The sequence below is a fragment of the Olea europaea genome, unplaced genomic scaffold (assembly GCF_002742605.1).
Source record: "Olea europaea var. sylvestris unplaced genomic scaffold, O_europaea_v1 scaffold4438, whole genome shotgun sequence".
NCBI classification, from domain to species: Eukaryota; Viridiplantae; Streptophyta; class Magnoliopsida; order Lamiales; family Oleaceae; genus Olea; species Olea europaea.
Window position 1 is genome coordinate 6,204 of NW_019262745.1, and position 16,234 is coordinate 22,437.

At 36.6% G+C, this 16,234-nt stretch overlaps 1 protein-coding gene across 1 annotated transcript; it reads left to right on the top strand.

Moving 5' to 3' along the window:
- The first annotated feature begins 1,004 nt into the window (after nt 1-1,004).
- LOC111387995 (KH domain-containing protein HEN4-like) lies at nt 1,005-12,803 on the top strand. Its single transcript, XM_023012649.1, has 7 exons — nt 1,005-1,708; nt 3,302-3,772; nt 3,839-4,084; nt 4,205-4,417; nt 5,995-6,050; nt 6,149-6,239; nt 12,225-12,803. The coding sequence occupies exons 1-7, from the start codon at nt 1,076-1,078 to the stop codon at nt 12,531-12,533; spliced, it is 2,019 nt and encodes a 672-aa protein (XP_022868417.1). The 5' UTR covers nt 1,005-1,075; the 3' UTR covers nt 12,534-12,803.
- Nucleotides 12,804-16,234: the final 3,431 nt, after the last annotated feature.

The window sequence follows — 16,234 nt, forward strand, 5'->3', positions numbered from 1 at the left end:
TCCGGTTCTATTTGTATACCTTCATACATATGTTACACCTGCTTTCACGTAGAACGGAAAACCTAATTTCTCGGCTGATCCGGTAAATTTTGTTGAAAAAATGATTAATTATACGGGAAATTTTGTTGAAAAAATGATTAATTCCGAAGAATGGCGCTGGTAACTCTTCTGGACTAAGTGGCTTGGCGTTACATTTCTTTTGAAATACGATATTGGAAAGAAATTGGAGCTTTAGTTCTTTCATAGGTAATTGGTAATTTGATAACTTTGAGCTAGGGCTTGACATTATTTCAGATATATATGCATTACATTAATGGCGGGTTTCTCATTTATGTTTGCAAATGGGAATGTCAAAAAGTTTAATTTTACTATAATTGTAGGGGTTCAGGGGAGAGATTTTGTTGCTTTGAAATAAAAACAGTGTTCGATTGCAGTATAATTGGAGTCTTCAGTCCTAAACTCACTTGATACAAGTGTAAGCTAAAAATGAAAATGAAATGTGTATAAAAATTATGATTATGGAGAATGGAGAAAGCAAGTTAATATATTCAATGGCTTCTAGTACATTATTACAAAATTTATGGTAGAAAGATGTGTGTCCCTGTTGTTATTAAAGAGCAGCCCAAGGCTATACTATTTACAAGATCAATCAATAACGGTTTTAATAAAATTCACTACACCTACACCTAAGTAAAATTTTCAAAAGGTGGACTCACTGAATTAGATGACTAGATTGGTTTAAAATATAGTTGGCACTTTCTTTTAAACTGTATCTCCCTCCCCACACCCTCCCACACATGCATACAAAAAGGAAGAAAAGATAAAAGTTCTCCATGTGGAATGAAACAAATTCTGACTCTTGATCGAGTGTCTTTTTACTGTGGAGTTTTACATTCCCCTTGAATTTTATTGTTGATATTTGGATATCTCGCCAACACATTTGCCCTTGATGCCTTTAATTTTCTGACTTCTAATTCTCTTCAATTTGCAGGTATTATTCTACCTTTTACCTTTAAGCTTTGAATGAAATAACTTATATCAATATTAGTGTTGTTCTAGTAGAATTTATCAAATTATGGAAGCGAATAGAAGAAATTTTTTGAAGAAACGTTCTAATCCCCAGTTCAAGAGAAAGGGGGCCCCTAGGAAAGGACAAGGGCATATATCTGTGCGTGAACAATCTCCTGAAAGCTCTCATTTTTCAGAGACGGTTTATCGTATACTTTGTCAATCGAAGAAGATTGGTAGTGTCATTGGGAAAGGTGGTAATATAGTGAAAGCCCTCAGAGAAGAGACCCAAGCTAAGATTACAGTGTCAGATTCTGTTCCTGGCTCAGATGAGAGAGTGATAATTATCTTTAGTCCTTCGGACAAAAGAGCGAAGGGATTTAATGACAATAAGGATGGAGAAGATCCTCAAGCCGAGAGAGAAGATAGTGTCATGAATCCACATTGTGCAGCGCAAGACGCTCTCCTTAAAGTTCATGACAGAATTGCTGAGGAAGATCTTGGTGGAGCAGGAAATGAGGATGAAAATGAAATAGTGATCACTACACGTCTTCTTGTTCCAAACAACGTGGTTGGATGTCTTTTAGGTAGAAAGGGAGATGTCATTCAACGATTACGCAGTGAGACTGGCGCAAACATCCGCGTTCTTCCTGCTGACCATCTTCCTGCCTGTGCTATGAGCACTGATGAATTAGTTCAAGTAAACACCTTTAAGCCTTTTGCTGTTGCAATTTGTGATTTCTTTAGTCTCTACGTGCATTAATTGAAAAAAGAGATACTCAACTTCTTGCCGATTTATGCCAGTGGGGCATGTGTATTGAAATCTTTTCATAATATTTCATGCTTGTTGTTTGCAATGCATACGTATACAACTATCTCATGTTTTGCAAGCATATCTATATGTTAATACGTGTTTCAGTGATGGTTTTTAGCTTTTAAGTAAAGTGTCAGTGCAGAAGCCCTTATCTTTTTTTATGCAGAACTCTTGCTACTGATTGACAGCATCGCATCTCCATGGGGTTAGATTTTTTATCCTTTTTAGGGTGCAAACAATGCTGCAGAGTCTGTTATTTATTTCGCTTTCAACAATAAGGTGCACACATACTTCTTGCATTTTTAAAAATCAAATTGACATCACAAAGGAAAAAGGTGGAAATATGGGAAGAGGTTTCTTACAATCTATCTGAACTGTGGGTTTTGAATTATTAATCGCCATATTTCTTACAATCCTTCAAATGCGTACTATCGACTTCATTTTCAAACTGTTGGGATCTTTGAGATTGGACCTCTTGAATCCTACTGTCCCCACTGCTGGAACAGAAACAAGAAATAAAATAACAGGGTTCAGCCCACAAACTTAGAGAATGTTCTAATTTGGACTTCTTTTACAAATGTGTGGAGTGTTAGTTTTTTCCACTTTTTCCATGCTTTTAACAATTAGAGTGTGGATGATAGGCTTTATTTTCCATGGAAAATGTCATTTTCTCCACACAAGTTCCTACTTTTGGGGTCTTTGATTGACATTTTTTTGATTGAATTTTTTTTCCAAAAGTTGGTTACGTGACCATTTTTTCTTCAAAAATAAGGAAAATATTTTCTTTATGGGAAGGGAGGTATTTATTTTCTAGGCAATTTACACTTCCCAAAAACTCAATTTTATGAAAAAGTATAATATTTTTTAGGTTGAAAATTAAGCTAATCAAACACATAATTACAATTTTCATGCAAGAGGTTTTAGGCAATTCGATTGCCTAGAACTTATTTTCTTTTCATGCAAATTCCATACTTGTAATCAAACACACTTTTAGTCTTTCAGACCAGGGTTGGTTCTTGAAATTTTTGCAGTCGAAGGTTTTAGTAAATGTTACAAGTGCTGGATTTTTAATCGTCTTTCAGAGCATTAGTGTATAGTGTTATATAAACCTAAATGAGAAGGCTATGCAGTAGGCAAATATATATATTTTTGTCTGAGTTTAGTCTTGTTTGGTAGAAAGGTGGTACCTTGTCTCCAAGCTGCTTCTCTATTTCCCAAAAAAGGAGTTTTTTTACTTTGGCTCGACTAACTAGGTAGAAGTGTAACTCTTAACATCCCTCATTAGAATTCCCACGTATCCTCATTTTTTATGCATTCTTTTCCCTAAAGTGTAGGCATGATTGTCTTTCTTCATGTGAAACAAGATTTTCTTTGAGCAATTTTTATGAACTACGAACAAGGAAAATGCTATTCACATTTATAATATAATCCTCCAATGAATCTATAGTATATAAACTATTAGTTGTCTATTTATTATAGATTTCAGGTGAACCTGCAATTGCAAAGAAAGCTCTGTATGAAGTGTCAACTCTTTTGCATCAGAATCCACGGAAGGACAAACCTCCTTTAGGTTTTCCCGCTCCCCATGTTAGTCAAGGATTTCCTCCTGGTCCTCCCTTGGAAAATATGCTACCCCCAGGAAATTCACCATGGCGGCGCCATGATATTGATTCCCACAGTTTGCCACCTATGCCGTGGAAGGGGGAATACAGGACCCATCCTTCAGGATATGGACTTGATGACTTTGATGGTGTTCCTTCTTCACATGGTCGGGAAGCTCCAAGTGAGTTCACTATGAAAATTCTCTGTTCTGCGGAAAAGATTGGTAGTGTTATTGGCAAGGGAGGCTTCAATGTAAAACAATTACAGCAGGAAACTGGAGCCAGTATTCATGTTGAGAATGCCTCTGTGGTCTCAGATGAAAGAGTAATTCGTGTCTCTTCGTTTGAGGTAATGAGCTTTGTCTCCTGCTGTTACCATTAGTATGGTGTCTAACTGAGTTGAATGTTGTTACAGGTTCTTTGGGAACAAAGATCACAAACTATTGATGCCATTCTTCTACTACAAAATAGAACAAGTGAATACTCTGAGAAGGGGACAATCACGACAAGACTTCTTGTTCCGTCAAGCAAGGTTGGCTGCATTCTTGGACAAGGAGGTCATGTCATTAATGAAATGAGGAGGAGAACCAATGCCGACATACGTGTTTTTTCCAAGGAAGATAAGCCCAAATGTTCATCAGAAGATGAAGAGCTTGTGCAGGTGATATCCTAGCATTGTGCAGATTTTTCATCCGTAATGCATATATTTTGACCTGTTGTCCTTTCTTAAACTAAAATAGACGTTTCTCTGCTAAAGCTTGTTCACGCTTTTGATTATCAGATATCTGGTAATGTTGGGGTTGCTAAAGATGCCTTAGCCGAGATTGCTTCAAGACTTAGAACGAGATGTTTGCGTGATGTTAATACCAGAGCAGAACCTGCTTATGTTAAGCCAATCCCAGGTTTTGGTCCTACGAGAAACTTGCGAGATGGAGGCCTACCTCTATCAAGTTCTACCAGAGCTGGAAGCTCTGGAAGACATGAATATTTGAAGGTAATAATTTTCTGTCAAATAAACTGAGGGTTCCATGTCAAGGATTCTGATTTTCGAGTTTTGTTTGCAGCATCTAGTTTTAAAATGTATATTATTAAAATTTTTAGAGCTCGAAATGTCCGGTTTGAGGAGAACTTTTCATATTATCTAAAAAAGAGGATACTGTTCAGATGGAGGGAGGGAGGCTCTCTCCCTATTTACCTGTCACTCCGCTCTTGAGTTTTCCTTGCCTACTATCCTACTGATTGATCCATAACTCATCCTTTCCTCGTCACACATTTAGTTCTCCCACAAAAATCCCTCTTATTCAATATTCTTCTGAAAAGATTTGTTCCTTCTCTTCACTTCTGCATTTCTGCCCTCGTATAAGTCTGTGCCTTTTGATTACGTGTTTAACACACATATAAAATAAGATTAAGATTGAATTTCAAGTTATGGCATGATGCTGTAACCAAGATTTCAAATCACAGTTGAAGTTTATAATCTTCATTGTATTTAGTTCAACATCTTTTGATACAATTGAGGTTGAAATCCGTTAATACACAGCAGAGATGGAACTGCTTCTGTTCTACAAAGGAATTGAAGAAATGATTTCCAGGTTTTCATTGTCCTGGAAGGAGTGCAAAAGAAAGTTAAATGCCTTATCATATTTGGTTTTGATTCTGATTTTGTTGACTGTAAAGAGTATGATCTGAAAAGCTGTCAATTTGGGTTTGCAATGGGAGGAATGCAATTTGTTTTTTCCATGCGTCATATAAGAGCTGAATTACGTTCTGCATTAAATGTGAAAAATGCGAGGCTGTGGCAAGGCTGATTAGGGCTTAATCTCTTGGTGCGCGCTTTATGTAGGCTAAGTGCGTATGGTTTTCACATTATTGAAATGTTGCATATACAGTGTGCACATTTGGTGTGCAACATCAGTTTCTACATATTTATATATAAGTAGTAGAAAATACTGAATAAACTATTCCCACAATAGCTAGAGTTCTTATGTAGATTGGCCCTATGAATTAGAACAGTATATATAAACCATCTTTGTTGGTGTAGCGTCTAGAGTATAAAGAATTGCACAGAGAAATTGTTTCTGGTTAAAGGAGTTATTAATGAGAAAAAAGAAGGGGAAGAATGGAAATGAGGTCCTGTTAAATGAGTGCTGGAGGCTTTTTGGGAAAAAAAGGGAGAAATGCTGTGAAGATAAGTGAGGGAGGGAGTGCAGGATTTCTTTTGCTTAATACTGACTAAGAAACAACTGCAGGTCACTGTAAATCGGCCTATTCCCCTAAATTAAATATGACTACATAAAGATTTTAAACTGCCATATTGGACAATCCGTGAACCACAGGACTTAGAAGATTCAATATTCAATGCCCCGAGTGCAGTGCAAGTTGCTAAACAGCCTAAACTAACTTCCCAAAAGTAGTCCTGTCTGATGTTCTCCTCAAACTTTTGAATATATACTATTTTCTTGTTCTACACAATAACTATGTTATTCTAATTCGTTGAAATCTAAATTGCTGGTTCATTCATATCTTGCAATTTTGACAATTGTGCTAAGCGTTCCTTGTACTGACTGACAGGTTGATTTTCAGGACTATGAACCTCCAGGTATTCCAGTTCCTCAACGCGCGACTGGGTAATGATCATTGCTAACATTAATTCATCCACTCATTCAATTTTTTGTTTAGCCTGATGAAGTAGGTGGTACCCTTTCTTTTAATTTCTATATTTCAGTTACCCGAGTGTCAACCATGTGATGGAGGCTAAGATTTCAAACAATGCTGTTAGTTCCGTCATGGGAACTGGAGGTAGCTATGTCCCTGAGGTGAGGTTTATTGAGTTACGTTAAAGGAAGTCTTTATGGCCCTTTATCCTATTTTCACCTGGGATTGTGCTGGGATCCCTCTAGTTTTCCTCTCTCTTTCTGCATGTTGATTCATGCTGGGAAGTTTTGGGGTTTCTTTGAATATTTTTTATTGTCTTACATTCTTAAAAGATGTTGAATTGTGCTGCATGGTTGTTGGTTGTTTTTTTATGATTTATCTATATGTCTGCCGAGGATGAAATTATGAATTCCAATACGAGAAGTTCTGCTCAAGTTACTTGTTTGGTGGACAGTGAGAGAAAAATGAAATATACCATGTAATGCTATTAAAACTTTAAATTGACGGTCTGGCTTTGTGCAAGGCCCGGCATGCCTCTGTGGGCCAATATCTTTACAACTCTAATTGCGATACTGTGCGAAACTAAGGGTAATGCAGATGTATTACTTTATCTCTATACATCAAATAGAAGCAATGAAGGGATTATTGGATAAAATTCTGATCTCGAATATTCTCTTCTGTTTGACAATCTATTAACATTAATCCACTCATGAGGGAGAATACCAATTTATATGAGGGCTAGAATGCACCAACTGGAAGAACTCAAAAATAATTGCATTCTCGTTGATCTGGGAAATGCTTCTAAAGGAAGTCATTTAAATTAATTATTCTGCCTTTTGTAATTTTTGAACTTATAAGCAATGTACTTGTGTGGTATAAACACTAAAATGGGTAATAGTTTCTGTCTATGGACAGCCCCAAACATCCCCCAATAATGATCTAATTATGGCCTCAGCTATTTTATCAAGCCATAACTCTAAATTTTGTCAACGTAGTAGCTCCCTTATTACACAATTTCTTATGATGCAACTGTATACGATCAACTTTCTAATGATTGATGATCTTAGGGTACAACAATCATTAGTTGTTAGAAATGGTCAAGTCTGCTCATACTTTAAAGGTTGTTACCATTTGACTACAGTGAGGTTACTCTATTATGTTCCATTGTTCATTTTTTATTAGCTAGAATGCAGTGTTTTTAAAGGCGTCTGTTTGTTGTGCTTCATGCATCTTTGAGACCTAGGTTTAAGCCTTGTACAGTCAGATACGAGGCTTACTACTTTACGCATTGTACTTCAAGGTTTATGATGGCTGTGCCTTGATTTTAATGGGCTCAGACAGTGGATTTTTTGTTATTTAACGTTTTGAGACTTCGAAAAACATGTGCAAAGAGTTGATTTTTGTGCTTTAGCAGGGTTTTTATTTACCTTAGGTTTTGGGTATTGTTTTTGGATGCATGGCAAAGGAACTTTAGATTCACTATCAAAGTTTTTGGTCATACTTCTTGAGTGTCAGTGCATCTGATGCATCACCAATAGGAAAATTAATAGAGAAAGAGAAAATCAATGAACATGAAGAAGGAATCAGGGGAAGGGATGATAGAAGAAGAAAACAGGGAAAGAAGAAGAATGGGGAAGAGGGAAATTTCGCCACAAGTCACCAAATATCTTTATTCAATGATCAACTGAAAATAAATTACAATGCAAAGTAGTTTAAATATTAAAAACCTAAATCCTAACTAGATTGGGCTTGGGCCAATATAAACCTAAACTCTCATTATAGGATGAATCCTACCGAGCACGCTAAACTCCAAAGGCAAGTGGATGACCTCCTTCACAAATGATTCATTCGTGAGAGTTTAAGCCCGTGTGCTATCCTCGCCATATTGACGCCTAAAAAGGATGGTTTTTGCAAAATGTGTGTGGATAGTCGTGCTATCAATATGATCACAGTGAAGTATCGTTTTTCCATTCCTAGACTTGACGATATGCTAGATATGATGGTTGGTGCTACAATCTTTTCGAAGATGGATCTGAAGAGTGGATACCATCAGAAATTCGCTCAGGTGATGAGTGGAAGACCGCTTTTAAAACGAAAGATGATCTTTATGAATGGCTGGTCATGCTTTTTGGGTTAAGCAATGTGTCGAGTACCTTTATGCGGGTAATGACACGAACTCTTCGACCTTTAATGGGTAAGTTTCTTGCACAAGTTTGCTCTACCCTACTTGCAACTAATCTGTATGCTAACGTCAAGAAGTGCTCTTTTTTCACCGATGCAGTTGTTTTCCTGGGGTTCATTGTCTCTTCGACAGGGGTATTTGCTGACCTTGCCAAGGTTCAGGCGATTCTTAACTAGCCTGAACCTAAGACTATTCATGATGTCAGAAGCTTTCACGGCTTAGTTACATCTTACCGTCGCTTTATCAGGGGGTTTAGCACTATTATGGTGCCTATTACGGAGTGCATGAAGGGGAGTTTCATTGGACACAAGAAGCGGCTAAGGCCTTTAAGTTGGTCAAGAAGCGAATGATGGAGGCTCCTGTCATGCGTCTTCCCGACTTTTCCAAAGTCTTTGAGGTCGAATGTGATGCCTTTAGGGTAGGTACAGGCGGAGTCTTAGTCAGGATCGTCACCCTGTTGCCTACTTCATTGAGAAATTAAATGAGGCCAAACAACGGTACTCAATTTTTGATAAGGAATTGTGTGCGGTGGTCCAGGCTTTGCGCTTTTGGCGCCATTATTTGTTGCCTCGGGAGTTTGTCCTTTATTTGGACCACGAGGCCCTCCGCTACCTCAACTCCCAGAAATGATTAAGTTCTAGACATGGTCGTTGGATTGAATATTTGCAGACCTATTCATTTGTTTTAAAACACAAGAAGGGCGTGGAGAATCAAACAGCTGATGCATTAAGTCGTCGTGTTTCCCTTTTGTCGATCATGAGTGTCAAGGTCATCGATTTTGAAAGGATTAAGAGGCATGTCCTGATTTTAAAGATATTTTTCTTGATTTGCAAGGGGGACAATCAGACCCACAGATGGCTTCCGACTTGAGGAGGGTTATCTCTTTAGAGCTAATAAATTGTGTATCCCTTGAACTTCAGTGCGAGATTTCATAGTGTGGGAAATTCATGCAGGAGGTTTAGCCCGTCACTTTGGGCGTGATAAAACCATAGAGGAAGTTGAACGTCAATTCTATTGGCCTAGTTTGAAGAAATATGTGGCTAAGATTGTTAGTACATGTAACACTTGTCAATTGGCCAAATAGAAAAGGCAAAACACAGGCCTATACACTCTTCCCGTCTTCAATTGTCCTTGGCAAGATGTTAGTATGGATTTTGTATTTGGACTTCCACGCACCCTAAAGAAACATGATTCTATTTTTGTGGTTGTCGATCGTTTTTAAAAAATGGCTCATTTTGTCCCCTGTAGCAAGACTTCAGATGCGTCCAAAGTTGTCATGTTATTCTTTAATGAGATTGTCAAATTGTATGGGCTTCCTAATACCATTGTGTCCGATAGGGATGTTCATTTCACCAGGCATTTTTGGAGAACTTTTTGGCAAAAGATGGGTACCAAATTGAAATTTTCTAAGGCCTACCACCCTCAAACTGAAGTAGATAATCGAAGTCTTAGGAAGTCTTGGTAATTTATTACGTTGTCTAGTACCGGAAAATCTTGAAAATTGGGATTTGATCCTTCCTATAGCTCAAATTGCTTATAACAGTTCCATGAATCGTTCATTGGGTATGAGTCCATTTGAAGTTGTTCACGAGTATAAGCCTAGGAAGCCATTAGATCTCATTCCTATGTCCCCACAAGTTAGAGTGTCAGTGTCAGCTGAAACATTTACACATCATCTTCGTGATTTGCATATTGAGATTAATAAACAATTTAAAGTCAGTAATGCAAAATATAAACTCCAAGCTGATTTACATAAACGATATGTTGAGTTTAACATTGGGGTTTACGTTATGGTCCGCATTAGGCCAGAGCGACGTCTACATGGACCCGCTCCAAATTGCAAGCCCGTAGTGCTGGTCCTTTTAAAATTTTAAAGCAAGTTGGTCCAAATGCATATGTTGTTGACATTCCACCCTACTTTGGTTACCACTCTACTTTCAATATTGAGGACTTAATTGCTTATAAAGGCCATTTCATTCCCTCATATGAGCATCTATTACCTCCTTTTGTGGACCTTGACCCTGATTCTTTGGCCCCTTCTAACCCACTACCACCTCTCACAGCACACAAAGGTATTATTGATGCTATTTTAGATGAAGAAACTGTGTTAACTAATGATGGAGAGGTTTAGCGCTTCCTTGTTCGTTGGGTTGATCGACCAAATTTTGACTGTACCTAGATCTCCAGAGAGACACTATAGCAATTGGATCCAGATTCATTGGAGCTTTATCAGAGTCAGCAGGATCTTCCTTGGCCCAGATCGCCTCCCGTCCACCCAAGGGGAGTTGGTGAGGACACCAGATTTAGACTTCCACCGACACATTTCTACAGACGTCGGAAGAAGCTTGCCTAGCCACTCAGCTTATGGTTAAAAGATTGACTGTAACCTATATTGATATATCTACTCGACAGGTTGGGCGTCTGTAGAAATGTGTCAGTAGAGGTCTGAATCTGGTGTGCTCACCAGCGTCAGGATGTGAACATAACGGTGGCACATTGAAAAAGTACATAATGGAAAAGAATTGCCTAAGCACATTGGGATGAACAATTTAATATACGCGTGCAACACAAAATTGGAGGGACAGAATAAGTCGTAGGCACCTATGGAAGGTGGGGTTCTTGGCTAGTGGATGAGCTTTTGCTAGTGATTATGAGCGTTTATTGATAACTGTGAGAGTGATCAAGCAAGTGCAACAAGAGAGAGTGACACAGACTTTGATGTTGTTGACAAGAGTGTGCCACTAGTAATAGAAGCACCGAACATCTTATAAAAACCAAGGAAAAATTAGAACTAATAGAAATATTGAGGAACATTAACAGATAGCTTCTAAGCCAATATCTGTATATTTATCCTTGTGTTGTACTTATTTTACTGAACTAATTATTATTTGATTTAGGCCATGAAGTACTAGGTCTTGAGAAAGAAGGGAATGAGAGGACATTGTTAGTGATAACATGGATGATTTGAGGGATGAAATTGATTTCAACTCCATAGAAGATCCTACTAGTTACTATAATGTGGACTGTTTTTTTTAATTTTCCTTATCTGATCTATTTCTTGGCTTCAACTTATTGCTTTTCCAACTATGGGATTTCTTATTCAGGAGTAACTTTATGATTTTTCAAAAACGTACTTGTCATTTTTAGTTTGGGATTTAATAAATGGTTAAAATTTTGGAAATTCATACTTCTCATTATTTTTATGAATTTTCAAGCTTTCATTTTATGGCTCAATGCACCTTGCTTGTGATGGCTAGATGCTCAATACCTGATTACACCCTTTAAAGCATTGGTAGTATGGATAAAGTGCAAAACTTTGACGTTAGACCAATTAAAACATAAACAAAGATTATTTTCTTGAGCAAAATAAACAAAACATTATTAGAATTTATTCAATTGTGCCATTAATCTTCTGTTTGATTGATAGATTTGATGTTTATATTTTTCATTTAATATTTTTTCACAGCACTCAAAGTGAGCTTATATAAAGGCTGTTTTTACAGTGGAGCTAACTGTTTCAATTTACTGGTGAAAGATGTTTGTTGACAGGCATCAGTAGTAACAGTGATACCTAAACATCCAGATCACTGTATTTCATGCTTCCAATTGTTAGTTAATAGGGCATTTTGGGACAGGCATCAGCAGTTCCAAGGCCATCCTTGTAGCTGTTATGCATGCTAAACTCCAAAATATTAGAATTATGCACTTACACACTTTACTCAAACATTTCCTCAATTTGTTTTCAGTTCTGTGCGTATTTTCTCACCTGAGACATGTATCTAACTTTTCTGCTATTTGCACGTTGAGCTTATATGCAATGACATAATGGGGGTTTCAATTATTATTATGTTCGAGTTATAGTGGTGACTCGTTATCTTTAGTACAAGAATGGGGGCAAAACAAATTATTATTCCAGGTATTGTTTCTGTTGATGGAGTTGATAATTTTTCCTTTGAAATTCTAGATTGTTGGGACAAGGATGAAGCTCCAGGATCCCCGTTCTGGTGGTGCTGATTTTGGGGCTTCCGAGCATTTCATTGCCTCACAAAGCTCACACCAGTCATTTGCTTCTTCTATGGGACCCAATAACAATCATCATCAGGGTGTCTATCAGAGCTATAATTCTCAGTACGGTGTCAGTACATATCCAAACATGAATCCTTCTCAAGTCCCCTATTACGACTCTAATCCTCGACAAGCTGTGTACGAGAATGTATACTCGCAGCAGGGTCCTTACCAGAAACCAAGTGCTCAAGGTCCTTACCAATATTGATGCCCAATTTGGACAATTTGTGTCATAGTTTGATTGTTTTCTGTAATAGTTGTTGAGTCTCAAATGTTTGTGATCTTAGAATTAGCTTTTGCATGACATTGAGCTTCTTTCCTAGCTGCCTAACTTTAACCGATGAGCATCCCTTGTACTTAACTCATCACACTATAGCTGTCTTGAGGTGAAGATTACATTGACAATTTTTTGTCCAACTATGAATATTTAAGTCTGCAGGTGATCTCATTTTAGTAATATTTGTTCAAACTCATCTTCTATTTCCTAATTCACAAAAATAAATAAAGTGTGTGTTTGAGCCACATTATTTTGTTGAAAGAATATATTTTGAAATAGCAGATTGATGGAGAATGTGTGGTTAAAAAATGAGGAAAAGTTTTGGATTCGTGTATAATATTACTTTATTGAATAATGTGTGGTTGAAACGATGTCAAATCACTTTTGAAGAATGCATTTTTTTGAAAGAGAGTGGCTTAAACAAGACTAAAAACAAACAAAAACAAAAACAAGAGGCAGCACGTTTTGCTGAGTTTACATCAATAAAAAGAAAAATTTATCACAGTATAAATGGTCTTGGCGATAAGAGAAGCTGGAGATTTTGGCTTCTTTTCTAGCATATTTGCTTAGTCACATACTTTTAGGGTTTGTTTTTTGTTTTGCATGCTTCGTGTTTTGGACTTATAATGCATTGTTACACGGTAATGTTTCAGCACCAGTAATGCTATATATTATGGATTATTCTTGGTGTACATAACCAAGTACGTAAAGATGTCAATACCTGTATTGGAGGGGCGTCGACACCTTTATGTACCCTCTTATGTACACCAAGAATAACCCATATATTATTACTCAATAGCTGGCTAAGTTTTGGTGTTATTTCTGTAGTCACAAAGTAAAGACGTTAGAAGAGCATAAGCGAAACACAGATCGGTGTTGGGTTACTAGCAGAAAATCAATTTCTAATTTAAATTTGTTTTAAAATAAAAAGCAAAACAACTTGGTACAAACATTTCTACTAAATTTTACCCGTACATGTTCGGCACATGTCGTATTGAATACCAATGCTTATTGGACATTCTATTATAGGCATTTTTCTTCTTTCTTTGACATCAATAATACATATTTAATCCCAGTTATTATAATACAGTAAATATCTACTCATATTTTAGTAAATTTTCTACCATTTTCCATGATAACATAGAATAATTTTTTAGTCACTTTGAATTATTGACAAACTAGATGAAGGTTCCACCAATTCTCTCTCTCTCTCTCTAATTTAATTTAATATGACATTTCAACATCTTCAATTCTTAAACGTTCATGATTCACCATTCACCAGTACTTGTGCGGAAGGTAAAAACATTGCCGTACCATAACGAAAATTTGATCGGCCAATGGTTGTAAAAAGGCTACAAGAAAGGGCTCCCCCCTGTAAACGCACACACTGTATTGTCTTTCTTGAAGTTCTACCCTTTTTCGTGTCCATAATAAGAAAAGATAAACCATGCATTGCTCGGCATGGACAACAAAATACTATGGAGGTTATACCACAACGCTATGTAATAGATTAATCGGTCAATTAATAGGTTTTCTACTATATCAGTGATAGAAAGATCAACAACTAAAGAAAATAACCTGTAAAATGTAATTGTTTTCTGCAAATAGCAAGTATGCAACAACTACATCAAGAAATATGTAGCCTCACTATATATGAATAACAATCTTCACATGGAAGTTGTCAGTGCTAGTCCTTTTTCTCTTCTTTCATATAAATATGTTTTTCCTGCAGGGCTGAGGGTGGGTGGGGCTGCGTGTGGAAATTATTTGGATTACATTAGCATTTCATTCCAATAAAATAGCCTACCACTATGCCATCACGTTTAGCTATAGATGCATGTTCGTCTATAGTCTAGGATTGATATAACTGCATGAGTGCAGTTGCGTGTACAAAGATGACATTAGCGTACTATGCCCAATTTGCTCGAGGATAGTTTCATACTATACGGTATTAATACTTGCTGAATTGAGAATCCTCTTTCATGGCACCTTGAAATTGAACATTGGAGGAATAAACAAAACCACTATTTTTTTGTATTTCAGCATCAAATCCCTTTAAAGATAGATGAAATAATATTTTCGATTTTCGTCAACTGACCAGTCGCCTTGGGCCAGGTACAATAAAATTTTCTGGTTTTCTTGTAAACATTTCTATAGGCATAATATCAAGCTCATCAAGTCTCTCAAAATACATATGAGAAAACTTACTGCCGATGAAGGCATTGATTTAATTGATTAGCTTGTTCACGACATTTCCAAACAACAGATATTATTCTTCCGGAGGCACATTCAGCGTATTTTGCTGCGGCTTCATTTTACTGCGCAAAGCTGAGGTTTTTTGATCAATGAATTATTGCATCTTACAAATAAACTCAACAATTCAGACATGCAAAGTTACATGACCATACACAGAAATATATAATAGCATCAAAACAGCTAAATATTTGATGGTAGACGGTCATCACAGAAACTGTCTCTATATTATTGATATAGAAACAGATAATCTTAGATGGTAGACGGTCATCACAGCTCTATAATCCCAAAAACATGGCGAATATTAACAATTAGATAACAATGCCAACTGATCTAGGGAGATGCAAGTTCTTTCCAATTATACCCAAGGATTATTGTGAGAAAACACAATGAAAAATAAACAGACCTATCGCCATCAACACCCCACGGGGCAGAGGCTTGCCCCCCATATATATATATTTTCAAAATTTCGAGTCACGCTATTATTAGAAAATAAAATACAAATTCAAAATTTTAAAATCCAAAGCAAATAATGTTCAAATTAACAAGTTTTTTATTTTATTTATTTATTTATTTTTACTTCTTCACGTGGCAGCGTGGGACCCCACCAGGGCAGAGCGAGTTATTTTGCCCTCTCCATTTTGCTCATCAGTTTTCCGCACTTTGCAAATATTTTGATGATAGCACGGCAGCGCGAGTATTGGACGGTTGATTGTTGGGTATGTACATCATGTAAATATTTCATTGTTTTTCCTTACAATTTGAACCAAACACTTGCACAAACTATGTTTTCACGTAATATACTGTGATTTTTTAATTTTTATTTATTATTATATAGGTTAGGTGGTTTCGTTATAAACCTTTTTCTTAGGGGTGGACAAAATGTCCAGACCGAACCAAACTAGAACCAAATCAAATCAAGTGGTTCGGTTCGGTTCGGTTCTACGAAAAAAATTAATGGTTTTGGTTCTTTGAACCGAGAACCATTTGGTTCTGGTTCCTGTTCGGTTCTAATGTTAGAACGAAAAACCAAACATGATTTATAATTTTATTTTTTGTATGAATCTAATTTATATTAATGAAAGTCAGTCCAATAACCATTATTTTTTTACAGTCAATTAAATGTGTTTAGCTCGTTAATTTTTTCTCTAATAGCCATAGCCGTCAAATCCAAAGGGTTAAGAGAAACCCAAATTTCCAATTCCAATTTGTCTCTTAATATTCACCGTCTCACTCTGGTCATTGATGCCGCCTTTCAATCCATCATTGTATTTGTCTCTAAGGATACTTTGAATTCTGAGGTTTGTTTGTTTGTTTATAAATGCATATAATTTCTAAACGAAAGTTGACCCTTTTGTTGGAATTTCTTCATTTTTTGA